The following is a 20,383-nucleotide window of genomic DNA, read 5'->3' as shown; positions in this document are numbered from 1 at the left end:
CATGGAACATCCCAGTGGCAGTTTCCAGTGGACAATTTAATTACAGATGTCAGAAGTTGCTAGACTGGCTGGGATGCCCAATACGATACCCACTAGCAATATGTAACTACTTAAATCCAAATTAACTAAAATGAAAAATTCTGCTCTCAGTTGTATTAGCCACATTTCGTGTGCTCGACAGCCAACTATGGCCAGTGGTTACCATATTGGACAGTGCAGATGGAGAACATTTCCATCTCTGCAGAAAGTTCTGCTGAGCAGTACTCTGCTAGACCATGAGAAGTTTTCCCTTTTCCCAGCCTTTTTATAAATAATCCTGACTATAGGCTTAAAACTGGACCTTGTACTGTTTGAGAGGTCAAAAGGAATCTGGCTGGGATAGAGGAACGTGGATCATTTTGTCTGATTGATTTTCTCCCCTCCAAACACCACGACCCTTGACATTTTAACACTCTCCTACAAGCTAACTCAGAAGCTCATTTTATTTTTTTCAGGGCAGCCCAGGTTCCAGAGGCCCTCCTGTGGGATATGGAGAGAAGGGCTTCCCTGGGGATTCTGTAAGTTACTGGGGCCCAAGTGGCTCTTAATTGTGTAGTTTACTCCACACTTCTCATGTCTCCTGCTAACCTGTAGGCAAAGACATGTCTTGGGAGGGGGTGGTAGGTGTTGACTAAGGTTTATTGGTTTGGGGAAAACCTGCATCTGATTTGGGCTGATTATGTCAAAAATTCAGAGGTGGGAACTAAAATTCCATCTAATTCATCCTTATGTATCTTGAGACTTTCAAGTTCCTTTGGGAATGAAATTTCCATAATTTTGCTTATTGGGTTTCTAACCTTATTGATTCCCTATTTGAAGACTCGATTATAGGGGAATCTTACTACACCTTTGAGAGACTGGCATAAGCATGTTTGGATGAGTGCATCAGTGAAGCTGCCAGTACAGAGAAGGGAAAATTGCCATAGCTTCAGCAAGCACTCTTTTAATTCTTCATTTATCACTAAGCCTCCTTCAGACTTGGAGAAATATTGTTTCATTTTTTTTTAATTCGTGGGTTTCAAATATGGAGAATTTTCTCACACCTCTCGTTACTTAACCCAAATTAGTTTAGTTCTTAATATTGTACCATTTTGAGAAAAAAAAGCTGATATTTCTTGATTCTAAAGTATTTTTTAAATCTTCCCCTAGGGTAATCCAGGACAAAGCAATAACATCAAAGGACAAAAGGGCTCCAAAGGAAAACAAGGAAGACAAGTAATTGGACCTATTTTACATATATGAGTTGATTAATTCTGTTATCAAGCTAAGGCTTTCCTGAAGTCTAAATTATTTAGTAAAATACATAACAGTTTTTCTAACTGAACAATCACCCCTAAGTTCCCATTTAAAAGAGCCTTATTTTCTTAAAATAAGGTATGCCTGTAGTAGGTTACACCTACTACAAAGTTATGGGCAAAGTTATTAAGTTTCTAGCAGGTGATATTATTATATGGGGAAATTGGTCATTAGCAGTGCATGTTGCTATACCATTTTCCTCTTTAATGGATATATACCCAATAGGATTAATAATGCAGAAACATTCTGGCATGACACATTTATTCTGTTTTAATAGTGCTTGAGATTTTTATGCTGATGTCTTTGTCACTACTCAGAATCTTTTGCCTTATGATCTTGGGGGAACAACTGTGTTTCTAGGGTAGAACCAGCCCGAAAGAGACACAAGGCAGTCCTAGTTCCAGAGGGAGCAGTGTAAGTATTTCCGTGGACATTTATTTCCCCTCCTTATCACCTGGAGATGCCAAGAGGCATTCAGAATATGTGTCTCTGCAGTTTGCTGATCCAGGGCAGATACACTGACACTGTTGTCATTTGGGGCCAGGTAATTCTTTGTTGTGATGGGATAGCCTGTGCATTATAGGATGTTTTGCAGCATCCCTGGTCTCTACCCACTAGATGTCAGTAGCACCCACTTCTCCCCAGTTGTGATGTCCAAAAATGCCTGCAGATCTTGCCAAATGTCAGTCAGGGGTAATGGGGATGCGGTGGTGGGGCATATTACCCCTGGTTGAGAACAACTGTGACAGTCAGCCTTTCCCTTTCCACCTTCCAGAAACTTTTAAATGTCTTTGAAGAGAGCCAGTGACTTTCACATAAAAACCTTCCTCCAGTAGCTTAGCATCTTTGAGCTTCTGTAGAATATTAAGAAATAAGAAAATGTGCTGTCTTCCTCCTCATATGTCACCAAAGGGAAAGTAGAATTACAGATAAATTCTTCCTGAATAAACCAAAACATTGGCAATTAGAGCCAAACCAGTGGCAACCTGAAGATGCTGTGGTAATTTTACAGCATCCCGTGTGATATCAAGCCTAAAACAGAAATGTTGGATTTCTGCTTCTTTTTAAGGAACAACAAAGAAATCACTTTTCCCTTTGTGGACCACCAAAGTTAGAGAGGATATTTATAATGTGTTAGAAACCCTTTCATCATGCACTCAGAACGGAGATCATCAAAAGAGAATAATGTCCAAATGTAGATTTGGCCCTGAGTTTTGTTCACGAGGACACTGAAAATACTTGGCTTCCTTTTCTGTCACAAAGTTGGAATCTTCTCACCACTTTGAAAGCTATGGCTGATTGCCTCCCCCTCTGGGAGAGATAGTGGATGAATGTTTTAGTTCCTCTTGCCTTTGTTTATCTTGACTCATAGTTCTTAAGGGAAAGGGTCTTCAGTTGGATGGCTTAGGTCTCCCAGTGCTTCTGGTGAAATTCATTGGGACTTTGCCCACCTCTCCATACAAGGGAATTAAAATTAATCAGAGGAAGCATGAGAGCAGCAAGATGAACTAAATGTTATAAATTTAAAAGATAAATATGTAGTTTTGTTGGTTTAAGAGAAAATACTTTTAGTTTGAAATAGCTTTATAGCTGTCATCATCAATCAGGCACTTTTAAAAAGAGTGGGGTCGGGTAGGGGATTAGTACTTGGACAAACCAGCCAATGACTAAGTCACTCCATGGACAGCAGGCTCTCAGCCTCCCTCCCTCATCCTCACCCACTTTGCTGCCCATCTCCTCCTTTGTAATTAAACAAATCAACATGGATGGATTTAAAACAATGGCTTTTCTACCCCCTCCTTCACCTTTCCAGTGAAGGCTAGAATTCTCTATGATGGTCAGAGGATCTTAAATGGATGACAAATTCTAAAAACACAAGCAAACTTAAGACATCTCCTCCACATGACAGAATTTCAACCTGTGTAAATTAATTGTTGCCCCAGCTATTGACAAAGCAACGGATCCATGTACTAAGAACCAGAGCATTTGAAACCATGTTCCAGGCCCATTGCCTTTGGCCTGTCAGGCACAAGGAATACATATAAATAATAGTATTTATACTTCTAGAGCACATATTTTATGCCAGGTCCTAATCAAATCACTTTTAAATATTAATTTGTTTAATCCTCATAACAAATCTATCATGTAGATACTATTATTATATCCATTTTACAGATGGGAAAAAGCAAGAAACCTTGGACAAGTTGCACAGGATCAGGATAGGTAAATGGAAGAGCTGGGGTTTGAACCCAGGTAGTCTCACTCCTAATCAGCCAGGCTCAGACCTATTGTGCAATTGCTCTGTGCCACCCAGGCTTTAAAAGGAAGGGGTGAGCTCAAGCCTGTCTGACTTCTGAGGACACGTCCCTAACCATTGTGCTACTAAAATAGGAATGCTATTTTATCCTTGCTTTTTAATGTAGACAGAATTATGACATCATGGAAACAGTGGCTTCAAACTGTACTGTTTCTGCTCTGCTTTCATCTGTCAAGAGTTCTGTGAGTCACATCAAGGTACAAACAGCTGACAAGTTACAATGGGTAACTTCTCCCAAAGGGTATTTGCACTTTAAAAGCAAAGAGTACCTGAATTGAGGGGTAGAAACTCCATGGAAGAATTCTAATCATCAGCCAAACTGGTGGAGGTGATATTTGGTCAGGTGTTTTATTCTAAGGAGGTTCAGAAGCTGGACAGTTGAAAGAAAACAGCTGCTCTGAAATCATTTCCATGGCTACCTTTCCAAGTGAACGTAGGAAAAAGTTTTTAGTATTTGCTTTGTACATAAAATAATCATAGTTGTTTATCACCACACAAAGTAGATCAATGGGTGAGATGTTCTGCCGCTTTCTCAACAAGGCAGAGGTGGGAGGTGAGGGGTGAGAGTAGACTCATCATTGCTATTTAGGGAGAAAGTTAGGATCTGGGGCTTGGATCTTCTTCCCGCTTGGCTACACTCTGGAAAGCAGAGACAGCCACTAGGTGGAGAGCCTGCACTGCCAACTTCAGGTAGCTTCTGGAGAGGTGCTGCCAGATTTTAGCTTCAGACCAGCTTTTCTCAGACAACCCTGATGGTGGCATTTGGACCAGCACAGAGCTGACCTGACCCCATCAGCCATTTCCTCCTTGGAGAATTCCATGGAGTCTAACCCCACTGGGCCCATGGGAAGCACTGTGTATAATGAGTTTGTACTCCCCACCTAAGATATGATCAGGGACCCAGGACAAGGAGAGATGGCACAGCTTGTTCTCATGCAGGAAACCTCTGATCAGCAGACAGTACTTTGTAAGGTTTGCTGGAGAGGGGAGGTATCAGACAGGTGCTTCAGGATTATTTCATTCTCCAAACAGCCTCCTGGATAATTGTCAGGGTTGTCAGACTGGAGCTAGGTCTGTAATGACTTTCGGATTGGTTTGCGATCAATCCTCCAAATGTTAATTAAATGTCCAGTGTGTAAACTTGTCTTTGGAGAGCGATTTCGGGGAAACCATTTCTGCGAGCTGCCGTTACTCTGTCTGTCAGGGACAAGACAGGCCGGGTTGCCTCTAAGGAGTCTCCATCCAGACACCCACACACTAACATTTTGTCTTTTCTGATCCAGTAAAGAGAAGGCCAGAGGGGGGTCAAGGGTGCCTTGGTGAGTATCCTTCCCCCCACCCCCGTCCTCTGTGGAAGGTGAGGCCAAGGAGATGTCTCACAGGCAGATGGTACTGCCAATGAGTTAGCATTTGATGCGGCTGCTGTAGGAAGGGCTGAGCACTGGACATGAGCCCCACTGACTGGGGGATCAGTTAGACTGCCAGACACAGGACAGGCCTGACCTAAGGCCAGCCTCCTTCACAGACATTTCAGAGACAGGGGACCTGTGCAGCCCTGCAGGCTGTGCTATTCACACACCCTGGGCATTGACAGCAAGAGAGTGAAATTCTATCTTAGAGTAAGAAGTAACCTGGAGTTCAATTCTCAGACAGTTTGGGAGAGTACAATCCTAGACCAAGTAGGGCATGAGCCAAGAGTCAGACAAGATAGTTCCTGGGTACCATGCTCTGAAGCCCTAGGTACTATGAAGAGAAAACGTATATGGAAACCATGTGAAGAGAATCTTAACACTGAAAACTCATCCATCAGGGGGAACCAGGGAACCCTGGACTTAAAGGTACATCAGGAGCCGAAGGATTACAAGGCTCACAGGTATGTTGGAATATTTGTAATACTGATAATGCTGTTATTCTGATGGGAAGATGTAGTTCTGTATAAAAATAGATAACTGAGACAATTTGAAGCTGCCCCCGACCTCCTCCATGGTACATTTCTCTGGGATTCTACGTTTCCCATTGAGGGTGGGTGACTTTGCTCTGTCAAAATTTGCAGCTCACTGATAGAAGAAAGACTTGCTCTTGTGTATACCTGGCATCATGTCTGCATTTTAGTCATAGTGAATTATTGAGACCTTAATACTATGTTAGTAATCAGTATCCAAATTGATTTTTCTTAAGTGAAGTCCTGCACGCAGACTCCGATGAAGGAAAGTTAGGAATTGGCAACTATTATTCACCTCTTCCAAAGCTGACTTTACAGGGGGTGACAGTGCTTCTGGAATATCATCGATAGGTCTCCATGTGAGTCATCTGCATTTTTTCTTGGTCATATCATTAGTGAGATGGGCATTGGAATTAGGGCATCTCTGTTTCTTTTCCATGTCAGAAATATGCCAGGGTCATCCTAGAGAATGGTTTGCAACACATGGGTACATAGTCACCTGATGGAGTCTACTTTAAGCCTGAACTTTTCTGGGAGGACCTGCCTACATAGATGTGTCCATTCTAAGACCTTTCCAGGAGTTCATTTTTCTTCTAGAAAGTTCTAGATTCTTCATACTAAGCCTGAATTTGGAATTCTCTTGAGTGGTTCTGGTGTCCTCCAGAATGAGTAACCATGGGACCAGCCTAAATCCATCCCCAGACTTTTTAGGGAGAGGGGTGACATTACCCTCAGCCCCTCCAGGGTCCCTTTGATGCTCAGGCTGTGAAACAAGGCCAGCCCAGGGGCTGTAACTACCATTTGCACTGGGCAGCCAGGATATCTTACAGCTGCTGCTTTGGTGATGAGAAACAATACCAGCACCTCTAGTTTTTCTTTCTGTGTGAGAGAACCATATGAGAACCATGCATTTGATGGGAAATATGACCAAAAAACTATGCTTTAATTCCTCTGACAGGGATCTGCTGCTAAAATGTCCTTTTGTGCTAACTTGCTTTCTCTTTTACACATTGATGCACTTTGGCCCAGGTAACCTGCCCCATCAAAGGAATCCATCTTCCTATTGTTTATGTCTCACTTCCTTCTTCTATGGGCTTTATTTCTCCTTTTAGTCTCTTTTCCATTTCTCCCTCCCTTTCCATTTCTCCCAGACCAAGAGGGCTGAGGTCTTACACCCAGGCAGGATATTCCTTCATAAGAGCTGCTCCACTGAGTCTGGGTCTCCTTTCAACTCCTCTTCTGAGACATACTTAATCGTAGTGTTAAAGATGCTTGAAGGTCTGGATAGATGCTTTTCCATGCAGGTGTTTCAAAAGCACTAATGAAGAAAGTCAGTTTTCATTGACTTCATTGCATTGTGTTTCTTTTGTTACCACCAAAGGGGTCAAATGGACTTCACGTCAGGAAAAGAGAGAAGGGAAACCAGGGGCACAAAGGGCCTCAGGTGTGTGACTCAGATGGTACCGTCAATGGTCTCCAACCTTCATTTTCCTCTTGCTTCAAAGACATCTTCATGTAGAGTTTATTTTATATTATCTAGTATGAAGTATTTCATTTGGGGATTAACTTGGGACAAACTGGGGACAAATCTTTAGCACAGCTCAGATTCCTTGTACATTCATCTTTCTCCTTCCCGGGGATTTGACTTGGAATGCACAAACCCACTTTATCCACCTGAAGGAAGCCTTTAGAAGAATGCACATCTTGCTGACTCATGAACATTTCAAAACCTGATACATTATTCTGTTTTTTCTAACTTTTAAAAATTATCGGTGCCATGCCTTTCTCTATTGACTATAGATATTTGAAATGGACTCTGCAAAGATCCCTCGTTACCCAAATTTATTTGATTCTTAAGTTCAGCTTTGAATTCACCCTCTGAAACTACTTGATTCCCAAGTTTCTGACAGTCAGTAATGAGAGTTTGGATGGTGAGAGATTCGTATTAAAAATGTTCTGAATCGGGGCTTCCCTGGTGGCGCAGTGGTTGAGAGTCCGCCTGCCGATGCAGGGGACATGGGTTCGTGCCCCAGCCTGGGAAGATCCCACATGCCGCGGAGCAGCTGGGCCCGTGAGCCATGGCCTCTGAGCCTGCGCGTCCGGAGCCTGTGCTCCACAACGGCAGAGGCCACGGCAGTAGGAGGCCCGCGTACCGCAAAAAAAAAAAAAAAAAAAGAAAAAGTTCTGAATCTATTCAGTTTTTCAGCACAGATAGCGAGAGTTTAGAAGGCAAGCGATACCCATGTTTGCTCAGTTATCTTCCCAGCATATTTGTGAAAGACCTTTTTGCCCCTTTGCAGATCAGGAAACTGAAACACATTTGACATCCCATTTTATATGTGTGGATGGCACAGAGCACAAAAGTGACAATGACAGTACAATGTCTTGTTCTAACAAAATCAGTCCATAACAAACTTGTCACATTCAGAAATAACATGTGTTGTGTCAAGAGTGCCTTTTTTATTTCTCACTAAGCCCCCATTTGAACTAGTGATGTCCCTGCCAATGAAGACTTGGGGTCCTCTAACCAAGACTGTAGCCTGAGTCACCTGGTTTCAGGCTGGGTTTCTTGTTAAGGAGGCATCAAGAAATTGTTATAAATGACACAAAGAAAAGCAAAACTAATCTAACAGGTTTTGTACAAATTGCTGTAGCACCAACATCTGTGTTTCCTATATTTTTTCAGGGTGCTCCTGGGCCAGTGGGAGATAAAGGGAGTGTTGGAAGGCCTGGACTTTTGGGGAAAAAGGTAAGTGTTATTTCTTACAGATTTCAGATACTGAGAAAAGAGTAGCTCCATTTTTTTTCTTGATTTTCATGTTAATTCTTCACATGATCCAGGCACAATCAACCACTTACCAGCTTTCTGCCAATATTCTTTTCCTTCCTCTCTGAAACTGCCCCATTTCACTAGGAGAGACAAGGTTTATTCACCTGTCATGAAACAACTCTGATAAACTCAACTCGCTGGTTTCCTGAATGCATCAAGGCACTTGGTGGTAGAGTCAGCCAGGGTCATGGGGGATGTCAGAACTCAGATCTGTTCATGCATGCAGTTCTCGGTCTAGCTCAACCTACCTTCTCAGAAATGTCCTTATTGGAGATTGTTAGAGAACAGACCGTTGGCTGTTCAGAATCTCACTCCCCTGCTGAAAATCTTTCAGCAGCTCCCTCCCCCAGGGCCAGCTTCATGGGCCTGGGACCCGTTCAGTCACACAGGGGGCCTCGCTTAGAAGGCACCCCTACTTGCACTCAAGCTCTGCTATCACAGTCTGGAAAGTTTGCTTTTGAGTTAAGGGCCCATGCTTTCATTTGAGTCCCACAGATTATGTCACTGGTCTTAACTTCGGATGACCCTTAGGAAAATCTCCAGATTTTCCAGTAGCTTAGAAGACCCTTTGACCCTGTTTAATTCTAAGGCTTCCTAGCTCATCTACCTCCTGTGTGCCTGCCCAGGCTTCTCACTGTGCCTTCCTCCTCCATTCTCACTCCTCCCTCAGTCCTTCTTCCAGCTCGCACAACTTATCCTTTAAGCCTCAGCATCCCTGCTCCTTTCCTTCAGGCAGCCAGCCTGCCCACCCCACCAAATCTGACTTACAGTCCCCTTCTCTCCACTGCCACAGCACCCTGAACTTTTTTCCTCTACTGTATATATACACAGTGTAGAATTGCCTAATTGTCTCTCGTTCCAAACAGAGTATTCTTAGTGAGGGCAGGACCACATCGATCATGTTCAACAGTTCCTTTTCCAGGACAATAAATAACTGTTGGATGGGTGAATAAATCAGCAAATGAATCCACTTTCCCTAGAGTAAATTTTCCACTCTTTCTCTTCTGCTTTAGTCCTTCTATAGCACTTGGAAAGCAGTACTGAGTCCAGCTTTGGGCTGTGCTGGTGTTTCCTGCTTGCCTTTGGGAAGATCATTATTTGTTTCCTACACTCCCTTGCTTACTGAGCATTGAACCCTCACCGAGAGCCCTGAGTGTCCCCAGTTAGTGGACAGAACATCCTATGGTGGGAGCCAGGTTTGATTTTTACTGATCTAAAGCTTTCCTTGTCTCACTAGGGAGAACCTGGAATTCCTGGAGATCCAGGGCCACTGGGGCAAGCTGGACAGCAAGGAAAGCAAGTATGAGGTTTTAGGACTCTTACCCTTTAGCAACTCCAAGGGCTCAGTAAAGAGAAGGGGGCTGACACCATTAGCTTAAGCACCTGGGGTCCTGAAGGTATTTTGGGACCTCCTAGGAAGATGTAGGGACATTCCTCCTGCTCCCTGAGGCACTCATTCTATAGCTAGTCTGTCTGCTTAAACAAAGGGAGAACAGCAAAAGGGAAAGGAGAATGCAGAGAGAATAATGGATGAGCTCAGTATTTTAACAACCTATATGGCCATGTCAGTTGAAAATCAGGTGACTTCTTGTAAAACTCCAGAGTGACAAGAGGGTAGTAGGATCAAGAAACAGGATATCTGTTCTAGTTGCTCTGGCTATACCAGAGTCTCAGTTCATAAAGCAGTCACTATAAGAAAAAAATAAGAAAAAAAATAATTTCTTTTCAAAAATAACATTTATTACAAATGTTAGGCATAGATATTGTAGAAAATTGACTAAGCATAAAACATGGGAAATGGGAAAGAAAAATTACCCATAATCCCACCATTTTGAAATATTTATCATTAATATCCTGGAGATAGAAAAAAAAACATTCTTTTCCCTATTAACAATGTATCATGGGCATACATCCATATCATTATATTTTTCCCTCAAAGTTACTTTCAATAGCTTCAAAATATTCTACTGAATGTATATACCTTAGTTCACTTGACCAACTTCTTATTACTGGATATTTAGTTTGCTTTCAGTTTTTCACTGTCTTAAAATAGCACAGCAATGAATATTCTTGTATGTAACTAAGTTTTTGGAAAAAACCATAATTAATTTCTATATAGAAATTTCTAGAAGTAGCATAGCTGGTTCAAGGAATATGTATATGTTTAATTAAGGCTTTGAACTCTATTGCAAAGTGTCCTTAGGAAAATTCCAAGGACGTATGTACCCTTGTGTTGTGCAGGAAGAGTGCTCACTTCAGGGCATACACACCAACAATGGGTATTGTCACTTTCTTTTTTTTCATCTTTACCAATTTTACTGACAAAAATGATGTCTCATTAATGTTTCAGATTGCATTTCTTTGGTTACTAGTGAAGATAACATTTTTCAATATGTTTATTGTCCATTTACGATGCCTTTTTGGGGAATTCCTCACCCAGTGTTCTTTGGACCAGCTCCTAATTTTCCAGGCAAGTAACTGCCACTGACTCCACTGTCCTAAATGACCATCCCTCTGCCTCCTGTCATGTCTGCACAGTGGAGCTGAGCAAAGAAGTACCAGGGCATATACCAGGAAGTGTGGAAAACTAAACGGCATGAATATTCCCAGAGTTCAAGTTCATCAGGCCCCCTCCACCTGGAAGTCTCCGGTGCTTTTATCCTGACACCATAATCTCCCCAGTATAGGTTACAATTAATTTTCACTCTTGAGAAATTGAAATGAACTGATATATTCACAGGGTGATTATGGCATTCCGGGCTATGGTCCTATGGGACGAAAAGGAGTAAAGGTAAATATGGAAAACAATTATTTCTTTAATTGGTGAATCAGTTAAAAGGTGTGTTGATTTATTTATGTTCTCTGCTGAAAATCGTAGGGCCGAAGAGGATTCCTTGGAGATATGGGTATTCAAAAGGTATTGTGCACATAACTTGTCAAAGTTACCATGATCTTGACCTTCTACTTGAGAATTAAGATAAGTCTGTGGATCTGAATGAAACAGGAAAAAAAAAAAAGCAAGACAATCGGTTTGCCTGAGCTTCATGAAGAAAGGACCATACTTGACTCCTATGAACCTTTAAATTGGAAAATTTGTCCTTCACTGCCTGATGTCCCTTGTCTTGAAACCCTACCTCTAGGTACCCTCTCAAGTTTGGTCCTTAGTCCTTTTCTTGATTTCTCTTCCCTGGTGATCTCATGCAAAATTCTTGCCTTCTGCTATTGTACTTTGCCCTTCATTATCGTGGCCTTCACTTCCTCTTACCTGAAAGATTACCATATTCTCATTAGTCTCCTACTTGCAACTTTAACCTGCTTCAGTTAATCCCAAACACTACTCTCTTGAGTATATAAAGTATAACTAGAATTCCTCATTGCCTACCAGGCTGAAATTCACCTCCAAGCTCTACAACAAGACATTCCTTCCATTTCAACCAGAGTAGCTCAGGTTATATCTGTTTTATACATTGGAATTCCGTAATAAGATCTATTAAATAAAAAAGCATCCTTAAAAATGAACTTATTTACAAAACAGAAATAGACCCACAGACATAGAAAACAAATTTATGATTACCAAAGCGGAAGGGGGGAGAGATAAATTAGGAGCTCGAGATTAACATACATACACTACTATATATAAAATAGATAAAAAACAAGGACCTACTGTATATATAGCACAGGGAACTACACTCAATATTTTGTAAAAACTTATAAAGGAAAACAATATGAAAAAGAATATATATATATTATATATGTGTGTGTGTATAACTGAGTCATTTTGCTGTACACTTGAAACTAACACAACACTGTAAATCAATTATACATCAATAAAAATTAAATAAATAAAAGTATCTTGTATGTCTTCCAATCATTGATGCTCAAATTAAAATAGAAAATATGGATTAAAAAATAGAATGTCTAAGTAAATTGAATCAACTACAGTATAGGAAAACAGCCAATTTTTGATTCCCTCAAAAGTGCTTTTAATTGATGAATTACCAAAAGAGATTCTTTCCTTAGGTGGAGAAGGGTTCAAGAAGGGACTATATAAATAACTGTTAGGATAGGAGTTCTCATTGTAAAGGACCAATTTTCTAATTTGCTGATAAAGAGAGAAAATTAGCATATTTCAATTTACAGATAAATGGTAAATTAGCATATTGATAAGTGTTAAATTAGTTTTCCACCAAAGTCAGAATAAATTTCTTTTTACCTTCAACTTTTTCAGAAATGATTCATGAATTTAGGAAGTAATTCATTATTTAGTACTTTATGTAGTCAATACCCCATATGTTTTCCTTGATTTTCAAGCATTTTTCTTTAGGTATTTTTAGTAACTAATTGGATAGCCTTTGTATTGATATTGATGCATAAATATTTGTATTCTCAGAAAATTAAAATAGTTTGGAGAATATCTAGGTGTATCAATGACTTAGTTCTAAATGACAAGAAGAAATGACATTTAATATTTAATATATGATATAGTTATAAGATCAATTAGATTTTGGTTTGGAGAGAATTATTTTTATTCTTTCATAGCAAGTATTTTAATATCTTGATTTCTTATATCTGAATCTTTAGGATGTTGTTGGTGATCCTGGAATTCCTGGGGGGCCTGGACCCAAAGGATATAGGGGACTAACAGTAAGTGACCTATAATTCCAGAAATAATAAATGTTTCTTTGGAAGATTCTGGCTTTTATGTTGTAATTATAAATGTGGATTGTCAATCCAACCCAGGGTCATCTGAAATGCCACTTCCTAGCTGTGTGATCTTCAACACATCTTTTCAAGGTCTCTATTTCTATAACATGGGAGTTAAACTTAATGACACAAAAGCTACTTTCAGCTCTAAAATTCTATGGTTCCATGAATCTGAACTATTTTAAGTATTTACAGATTGATAACAGGGTATTCTAAAAATTGCCAGTGTCTTCCAGTCTTTTCTAGGGCACATGTTAAAGCCCAGGATATTAACCCTGTGAGTGGAAATGAAGCTGACATCTTCCTACTGTGTCCTGGAGCATTTTCTGACAGTTCCAGTCCCCAGAGCCAAAGTCACCTGGGGTATTCATTTTAAGGAAGGCTGTTGAGATGTTCTAAATAGCAAAGTGCAGAGTAGAGTGTTATACTTATTAAAAAACCAAAATGCCAAGACAAGCATCCTTTCATTTTAAAGTTTCAGTGTAATATCGATGGTCATTACCAGCATGAAAGAGATGCAATTCAACAGATATTTTACATCTGACGGGACAAATTTCATTAGCATCTATATCCATCACCTTGAGTTATGGGAATGATACAGCCAACCCATGTCCTTATATATGTGGGGAATTATTTTTCTTATTTGATTCTTTGCAGATGGCAGCTTTTTATTAGATCTCCATATGCTCTAGTGTATTCACTTGTTTAAAGTGCCAATTCTAGCTTATGACTAATTTAGATTTAAATGCACAGCCAGTGTCAGAGCAAAGGATATCACTAAATGAAGAGGCTAAGAGCGAAATGGATGTTTACCCATAATTAAGAATGACTATTGAAAACGGGAGAAGCACTGGTTTGAGAAAAGCATGGGTCGCAAGTACACATTGGGACCCTGCCATTAATGGAGGGGAAAAGCGGGGAGACGCCAGCAGATTCCATCCTGTAAGCTGGTAGGAAGCCTGAAGGCTTGATGGGATTCCAGTGTGATAGGAGGCAAGGACATGCTTCAGGACCCCGGAGGAAGATGGCGGAAGAGTAAGACGCGGAGATCACCTTCCTCCCCACAGATACATCAGAAATTCATCTACACGTGGAACAACTCCTACAGAACACCTACTGAACGCTGACAGAAGACCTCAGACCCCCCAAAAGGCAAGAAGCTCCCCACATACCTGGGTAGGGCAAAAGAAAAAAAGAATAAACAGAGACAATAGGATAGGGACGGGACCTGCACCAGTGGGAGGGAGCCGTGAAGGGGGGAAGGTTTCTACACACTACAAGCCCCTTCGCGGGCGGAGACTGCAGGTGGCGGAGGGGGAAAGCTTCGGAGTAGCGGAGGAGAGCACAGCAACAGGGGTGCGGAGGGCAAAGCGGAGAGATTCTGGCACAGAGGACCGGTGCCCTCAGGCACACACCAGCCCGAGAGGCTTGTCTGCTCGGCCGCCGTGGCGGGCGGGGCTGGGAGCTGAGGCTCGGGTATCGGCTTTCAGTTGGAGCGCAGGGAGAGGACTGGGGCTGGCGGCAGGAAGAGAGCCTGAAGGGGTTAGTGCACCACGGCTAGCCCGGAGGGAGTCCGGGGAAAGGGTCTGGAGCTGCTGAAGAGGCAAGAGACTTTTTTCCCTTTTGTTTCCTGGTGCGCGAGGAGAGGGCATTAAGAGGGCTGCTTGGGGAAGCGCCGGTGACAGGCACGAGCCGCGGGTAAGGCACGGACCTCGGAGACGGGCGTGGGCCGCCGCCGCCGCCGCCCGCCCGCCGCGGCCCGCCGCCGCCGCTGCCGCCGCCGCCGCGGGGCCTGTGTGCGAGCGCGGGTCACTGTCCGCCCCGCCTTCCGGGGGGCCTGTGCACCCCGCCACTGCTGGGGTCCCCGAGACCCGGGGACGGCTTTCCCGGGAAAGCGCACGGAGCGCCACGGGCTGCTGCAACGTCACGCCGGCCTCTGCCGCCGCAGGCCCGCCCCACACTGCGCGCCCCTCCCTCCCCTCTGCCTGAGTGAGCCAGAGCCCCCGAATCAGCGGCTCCTTTAAACCCGTCCTGTCTGAGCGAAGAACGGACGCCCTCCGGCGACCTACGCGCAGAGGCGGGGCCAGGTCCAAGGCTGAGACCCGGGAGCTGTGAGAGCAGAGGCAGGGAAATCTCTCTGTGCAGCCTCGGAGGCAGCGGATTAAAGCTCCACGGTCCATTTGATGTGCCCTGCGTCTGTGGAGTGCATGAATGGACAGCGAATCATCCCAAATTGAGGAAGTGGACTTTGAGGACAAGATTTAAGACTTTCCCCCCTTTTCCTCTTTTTACAACGAATTATTCCAAATTAAGGAGGTGGACTTAGAGAGCAAGATTTCAGACTTCTCGCCCTTTTCCTCTTTTTACAACGAATTATCCCAAATTGAGGAGGTGGACTTGGAGAGCAAGATTTTTGATTTTTCCCCCTGCTCTCTTTTTGTGAATGTGTATGTGTAATCTTCTGTGTAAGATTCTCTCTGTATAGCTTTGCTTCCACCATATGTCTCAGGGTTCTATCGGTCCGTTTTTTTTTTTTTTTTTTCAATAATTACTTTCTAATTTTAATAACGCTACTATATTTCATACTTTATTCTATTTTACTTTACCTGCTCTTTCTTTTTTTCCTACTCTCCCTTCCTCCCTCCCTCCCTCCACTCCTCCTTTCCTTCTTTCTTTTTCTTTCCTCCCTCCCACCCTTCTTCTTTCCACTTTCTTTTTCTTTCCTTCCTCCCTCCCTCCTGTCTTTCTTCCTTTCCTTTCTCCCTCCCTCCCTCCTTTCTTTCCTTCTTTCTTTCCATCCTTCCTCCCTCCCTCCCTCCCTCCTTTCTTTCTTCCTTCCTTCCTTCCTTCCTTTCTTCCCTTCTTCCTTTCTTTCCCTCTCTCTTTCTTTCTTCTACTAATTCTTTCTTTCTGCTTTTTCTCCCTGTTACTCTGAGCCGGGTGGATGAAAGGCTCTTGGTGCTGCAGCCAGGAGCCAGTGCTGTGCCTCTGAAGTGGGAGAGCCAACTTCAGGACACGGGTCCACAACAGACCTCCCAGCTCCACATAATATCAAGCAGCAAAAATCTCCCAGAGATCTCCATCCCAACACCAGCACCCAGCTTCAGTCAACGACCAGCAAGCTACAGTGCAGGTCACCCTATGCCAAGCAACTAGCAAGGCAGGAACACAACCCCACCCATTAGCAGAGAGGCTACCTAAAAACATAATAAGGCCATAGGCACCCCAAAACACACCACCAGACGTGGACCTGTCCACCAGAAAGACAAGATCGAGCCTCAACCACCAGAGCACAGGAATTAGTCCCCCCCACCAGGAAGCCTACACAACCTACTGAAACAACCTTAGCCACTGGGGTCAGACACCAAAAACAACGGGAACTACGAATCTGCAGCCGGCAAAAAGGAGACCCCAAACACAGTAACATAAGCAAAATGAGAAGGCAGAAAAACACACAGCAGGTGAAGGAGCAAGATAAACACCTACCAGACCTAACAAATGAAGAGGTAATAGGCAGTCTACCTGAAAAAGAATTCAGAATAATGATAGTAAAGCTGATCCAAGATTCTATTTCCATGATCCATAATCTTGGAAATAGAATAGACAACATGCAAGAAACAGTTAACAAGGACCTAGAAGAACTAAAGATGAATCAAGCATCGATTAAAAACACAATAAATGAAATGAAAAATACTCTAGATGGGATCAATAGCAGAATAACTGAGGCAGAAGAACGGATAAGTGAGGTGGAAGATAAAATAGTGGAAATAACTGATGCAGAGCAAAATAAAGAAAAAAGAATGAAAAGAACAGAGGAGAGTCTCAGAGATCTCTGGGACAACATTAAACGCACCAACATTCGAATTATAGGGGTTCCAGAAGAAGAAGAGAAAAAGAAAGGGACTGAGAAAATATTTGAAGAGATTATAGTTGAAAACTTCCCTAATTTGGGAAAGGAAATAGTTAATCAAGTCCAGGAGGCACAGAGAGTCCCATACAGAATAAATCCAAGGAGAAATACACCAAGACACATATTAATCAAACTGTCAAAAATTAAACACAAAGAAATCATATTAAAAGCAGCAAGGCAAAAACAACAAATAACACACAAGGGAATCCCCATAAGGTTAACAGCTGATCTCTCAGCAGAAACCCTACAAGCCAGAAGGGAGTGGCAGGACATAATTAAAGTGATGAAGGAGAGAAACCTGCAACCTAGATTACTCTACCCAGCAAGGATCTCATTCAGATTTGATGGAGAAATTAAAACCTTTACAGACAAGCAAAAGCTGAGAGAGTTCAGCACCACCAAACCAGCTTTACAACAAATGCTAAAGGAACTTCTCTAGGCAAGAAACACAACAGAAGGAATATACCTACAATAACGAACCCAAAGCAATTAAGGAAATGGGAATAGGAACATACATATCAATAATTACCTTAAATGTAAATGGACTAAATGCTCCCACCAAAAGACACAGAGTGGCTGAATGGATACAAAAACAAGACCCATATATATGCTGTCTACAAGAGACCCACTTCAGACCTAGAGACACATACAGATTGAAAGTAAAGGGATGGAAAAAGATATTCCATGCAAATGGAAATCAAAAGAAAGCTGGAGTAGCAATTCTTATATCAGACAAAATAGACTTTAAAATAAAGACTATTAGAAGAGACAAGGAAGGACACTACATAACGATAAAGGGATCGATCCAAGAAGAAGATATAACAATTGTAAATATTTATGCACCCAACATAGGAGCACCTCAATACATAAGGCAAATACTAACAGCCATAAAAGGGGAAATCGACAGTAACACACTCATAGTAGGGGACTTTAACACCCCACTTTCACCAATGGACAGATCATCCAAAATGAAAATAAATAAGGAAACACAAGCTTTAAATGATACATTAAACGAGATGGACTTAGTTGATATTTATAGGACATTCCATCCAAAAACAACAGAATACACATTTTTCTCAAGTGCTCATGGAACATTCTCCAGGATAGATCATATCTTGGGTCACAAATCAAGCCTCGGTAATTTTAAGAAAATTGAAATTGTATCAAGTATCTTCTCCGACCACAATGCTATGAGACTAGACATCAATTACAGGAAAAGATGTGTAAAAAATACAAACACATGGACGCTAAACAATACACTACTCAATAACGAAGTGATCACTGAAGAAATCAAAGAGGAAATTAAAAAATACCTAGAAACAAATGACAATGGAGACACGACGACCCAAAACCTATGGGACGCAGCAAAAGCAGTTCTAAGGGGGAAGTTTATAGCAATACAATCCCACCTTAAGAAACAGGAAGCATTTCGAGTAAACAACCTGACCCTGCACCTAAAGCAATTAGAGAAAGAAGAACAAAAATACCCCAAAGCTAGCAGAAGGAAAGAAATCATAAAGATCAGATCAGAAATAAATGAAAAAGAAATGAAGGAAACGATAGCAAAGATCAACCAAACTAAAAGCTGGTTCTTTGAGAAGATAAACAAAATTGACAAACCATTAGCCAGACTCATCAAGAAAAAAAGGGAGAAGACTCAAATCAATAGAATTAGAAATGAAAAAGGAGAAGTAACAACTGACACTGCAGAAATACAAAAGATTATGAGAGATTACTATAAGCAACTCTATTCCAATAAAATGGACAACCTGGAAGAAATGGACACATTCTTAGAAATGCACAACCTGCCAAGACTGACTCAGGAAGAAATAGAAAATATGAATAGACCAATCACAAGCACTGAAATTGAAACTGTGATTAAAAATCTTCCATCAAACAAAAGCCCAGGACCAGATGGCTTCACAGGTGAATTCTATCAAACATTTAGAGAAGAGCTAACACCTATCCTTCTCAAACTCTTCCAAAATATAGCAGAGGGAGGAACACTCCCAAACTCATTCTACGAGGCCGACATCACCTTGATACCAAAACCAGGCAAGGATGTCACAAAGAAAGAAAACTACAGGCCAATATCACTGATGAACATAGATGCAAAAATCCTCAACAAAATACTAGCAAACAGAATCCAACAGCACATTAAAAGGATCATACACCATGATCAAGTGGGGTTTATCCCAGGAATGCAAGGATTCTTCAATATACGCAAATCAATCAATGTAATACACCATATTAACAAGTTGAAGGAGAAAAACCATATGATCATCTCAATAGATGCAGAGAAAGCTTTCGACAAAATTCAACACCCATTTATGATAAAAACCCTGCAGAAAGTAGGTATAGAGGGATCTTTCCTCAACATAATAAAGGCCATATATGACAAACCCACAGCCAACATTGTCCTCAATGGTGAAAAACTGAAACCATTTCCACTAAGATCAGGAACAAGACAAGGCTGCCCACTCTCACCACTCTTATTCAACATAGTTTTGGAAGTTTTAGCCACAGCAATCAGAGAAGAAAAGGAAATAAAAGGAATCCAAATTGGAAAAGAAGAAGTAAAGCTGTCACTGTTTGCAGATGACATGATACTATACATAGAGAATCCTAAAGATGCTACCGAAAAACTACTAGAGCTAATCAATGAATTTGGTAAAGTAGCAGGATATAAAATTAATGTACAGAAATCTCTGGCATTCCTATACACTAATGATGAAAAATCTGAAAATGAAATCAAGAAAACACTCCCATTTACCATCGCAACAAAAAGAATAAAATATCTAGGAATAAACCTACCTAAGGAGACAAAAGACCTGTATGCAGAAAACTATAAGACACTGATGAAAGAAATTAAAGATGATACAAATAGATGGAGAGATATACCATGCTCCTGGATTGGAAGAATCAATATTGTGAAAATGACTCTACTACCGAAAGCAATCTACAGATTCAATGCAATCCCTATCAAACTACCAATGGCATTTTTCACAGAACTAGAACAAAAAATTTCAAAATTTGTTTGGAAAAACAAAAGGCCCCGAATAGCTAAAGCAATCTTGAGAACGAAAAACGGAGCTGGAGGAATCAGGCTCCCTGACTTCAGACTATACTACAAAGCTACAGTAATTAAGACAGTCTGGTACTGGCATAAAAACAGAAAGATAGATCAGTGGATCAGGATAGAAAGCCCAGAGATAAACCCACGCACATATGGCCAACTTATCTTTGATAAAGGAGGCAGGAATGTACAGTGGAGAAAGGACAGCCTCTTCAATAAGTGGTGCTGGGAAAACTGGACAGGGACATGTAAAAGTTTGAGATTAGATC

At 41.6% G+C, this 20,383-nt stretch overlaps 1 protein-coding gene across 1 annotated transcript in view; it reads left to right on the top strand.

The window, feature by feature from the left end:
- The window catches only part of COL6A5 (collagen type VI alpha 5 chain), a gene marked incomplete at both ends in the record, with an annotated part of 108,651 nt that overhangs the window by 41,399 nt on the left and 46,869 nt on the right, over positions 1–20,383 (top strand). Inside the window, 12 exon segments of the mRNA XM_081235341.1 lie at positions 495–557; positions 1,189–1,254; positions 1,696–1,747; position 4,936; positions 4,938–4,971; positions 5,463–5,525; positions 6,976–7,038; positions 8,281–8,343; positions 9,662–9,724; positions 11,165–11,215; positions 11,303–11,341; positions 13,006–13,068. Of these exon segments, the coding sequence (XP_081091467.1) occupies positions 495–557; positions 1,189–1,254; positions 1,696–1,747; position 4,936; positions 4,938–4,971; positions 5,463–5,525; positions 6,976–7,038; positions 8,281–8,343; positions 9,662–9,724; positions 11,165–11,215; positions 11,303–11,341; positions 13,006–13,068 (621 nt within the window).

The sequence above is a fragment of the Mesoplodon bidens genome (assembly GCF_964165515.1).
Source record: "Mesoplodon bidens genome assembly, chromosome: 5".
Lineage (NCBI taxonomy): Eukaryota > Metazoa > Chordata > Mammalia > Artiodactyla > Ziphiidae > Mesoplodon > Mesoplodon bidens.
Note: the sequence above shows the minus strand (reverse complement) of the source record. Positions and strands in the feature narration are given on the sequence as shown.